At 30.3% G+C, this 2,605-nt stretch overlaps 1 protein-coding gene across 1 annotated transcript; it reads left to right on the top strand.

The window, feature by feature from the left end:
* Window positions 1-280: 280 nt before the first annotated feature.
* On the top strand, window positions 281-2,280 carry LOC108478988 (transcription factor BEE 3-like). The gene is made up of 6 exons (XM_017781435.2): window positions 281-703; window positions 792-890; window positions 971-1,036; window positions 1,113-1,181; window positions 1,255-1,320; window positions 2,068-2,280. Exons 1-6 carry the CDS (start codon window positions 371-373, stop codon window positions 2,170-2,172), a joined length of 738 nt encoding a protein of 245 aa, XP_017636924.1. The 5' UTR covers window positions 281-370; the 3' UTR covers window positions 2,173-2,280.
* Window positions 2,281-2,605: the final 325 nt, after the last annotated feature.

Here is a 2,605-nt window from a genome sequence, read left to right as displayed (position 1 = left end):
AAAGAGTAAATTAATTCTTTCTGCTAAAGATTTCATCAATTTGTACTATTGAAAACTAATGTAACCATCGGAATAGCCAAAAGTGACAAATGACATGCCACATATACCTCATTTAGAATTAGTTTTTAACAACAAAAATGGATAAAAATCTTAATAAAAAAATTATTTTACTCTTTAATTTAATATATAAAGACTAATTTATCTATTTTTTAAATAAAAAAAATAAAATACAATTTAATAACCTCTACTGTGCTCTTACTCTCACTATTAATGCAATTGCATTATATAATCTGTGACCAGTATCTACAGTCTCAAACTGCTTATAAAACATTACATAAATTGAGGTCTTTTAGAACATCCTTCTTCCAATATGGGTGAGTTTAGACAACATGTGCAGCCAATGTCAGAAATGGAAATGACAAAGCAGCAGTGTTCAGAGTTGAATCCAACTCCAATGGAGAATTTCACCATTGCAGACTTCTCTCTCCAAACCTTACTGGCCCACCAACTTCCTGAATTCCCACCAATCCTCTCCTTCACTGTGCTTGCCGGCGGCAGCCCTACTGCCACCGCGGATGAACATGTTTCTCTCCAAACCAACAAGAGAAAAGCAACGGAACAATCCACATGCAAATCCCAAATCATTTCTCCAGCAGCTTCGACCACTGAATTTGAAGGAAACACCAAGACGAGGAAAAAGATTGTATGGTGTCCCATCACTCGGTTTTACAAATTACAAATTTCAATCCTCATGTCAATTTCATCCTTTTTAACATATTTGGCGTTTGCAGAGACAAGGCAAAGGGAAGAAATCAAAAGAAGCAGAGGAAATCATTCATGTTAGAGCAAGAAGAGGCCAAGCTACTGATAGTCACAGTTTAGCAGAAAGGGTATCTAATTTTTTTCTTGCTTTGGTTCAGTACAAATGGAGATGAGTGAACACTAGTATTGATCTTCTTTTGTTTTCCAGGTTAGAAGAGAGAAAATAAATGAGAAAATGAGATGCTTACAAGACCTTGTTCCTGGATGCCACAAGGTAAAACCTTGTTCGATACATTATGCTTCTACATTCATCAGCATAGATTTTAACAGAGTTTGAGTGGATGCAACAGACAATGGGAATGGCAGTTATGCTGGAGGAGATAATAAATTACGTTCATTCATTACAGAATCAAGTAGAGGTAAATTTCAATGTCAAGATATTCTACTACACCAACAACACATCCTCTACTAATTTTGCTTCTTCTTAATCAGTTTCTTTCAATGGAGCTTGCGGCTGCCAGTTCTTATGTTGAAACACAAGGCGACAAAATGGCACAGGTTCTGAATTTCAAAGCTACTTTGATGGGTTTTTTTCTTTATTCTTCTTCTATAAACGGAAATAATTGAATCTCGTACAAACCATTTTAAAAATAGTTTAAAATAGTTTAAGTTTGTAATAAAATATTATCTTTCAAGTTTATAGATATGTTTAATGTATCTGTTAATGTCACAAATTAATTAGGTATCAATTCAGTTGAAAAATGATTCAAATACTTTTATATATGCTAAGTAAGTTATATTATTATGATAATTTTTTTTATATTTTATAAATCAATAAAAATTTACCCACAATGAGAAACATTTAACTTTATTATCACAACCAAAATATCATTTAATTTTTATATAAATTTTAATAAATATATTTGTTACCGTATTACAGATATACCAACTTTCTATTAATTTAATAAAGTAAACATTGATTGAAGTACAAATGATTTGATTACGATTTAGAAATTGTTTTATATTTCAATTGTTAAATAAGCTAACAATTCAAATAATAAATTAAAAAGAAATTATTTAAAAATTAATTAAAATTAACGTAATAAAATCACATATAAATATTTTTTACTTTTTCTATAAGAAGGGATTTGATTGTCAAAATTCAAACATAAAATATGTTGTCAACTAAAACTCCAAATCAACCAAGTCTTTTATCACTAAAGTAATTAAATTTGAAGTTGATGATTTTAAACCTTTCGTATTAAAGTAAGAGAAATGGTTAAAAATGAGTGATTGTGGACGCAGGAGGGGACAAATTCACATGTGGCACGACAACAACAAGAGATGGAGAAATGGGCAATGGATAGGTATGGAGAACAGCATTGGTTCCATTCGACATGGCCACTTTGACTGCACTTTTGGCCCTTTTCTTTTCCTTCTTCTTCTTGTTTTTGTTATATATATATAAAAGCACATGAATTATGGTAATGCAAATAAAAATCACATCTTGTTTCCAGATACCATGGCAAATGTTTCATCTGCTTTCTTGCACGTCACATCTATTTCTAATTGGACCTCATTTTTCATAATTATTTTATTTTTTTCACATTTCAAATCACATATGACTATCCATTCTTCTCTTTTGTCTAAATCAATGTCCTCTTTCTTACATCCCTTTGAGAAAAACATGAAATTATTCGTCCAAGCTTAAAAATAAATTCAAAAGGAGTTTGAGTAAAAAGAAAAGTCATTTTTAATTTATTATCGAGACATTTTTAATTTGTTCTTATAACAAGCATTTACATATTATCTTCAAGTGTCTTATATTTCAACTTATGAAATT

The sequence above is a fragment of the Gossypium arboreum genome, chromosome 12 (assembly GCF_025698485.1).
Source record: "Gossypium arboreum isolate Shixiya-1 chromosome 12, ASM2569848v2, whole genome shotgun sequence".
NCBI classification, from domain to species: Eukaryota; Viridiplantae; Streptophyta; class Magnoliopsida; order Malvales; family Malvaceae; genus Gossypium; species Gossypium arboreum.
Note: the sequence above shows the minus strand (reverse complement) of the source record. Positions and strands in the feature narration are given on the sequence as shown.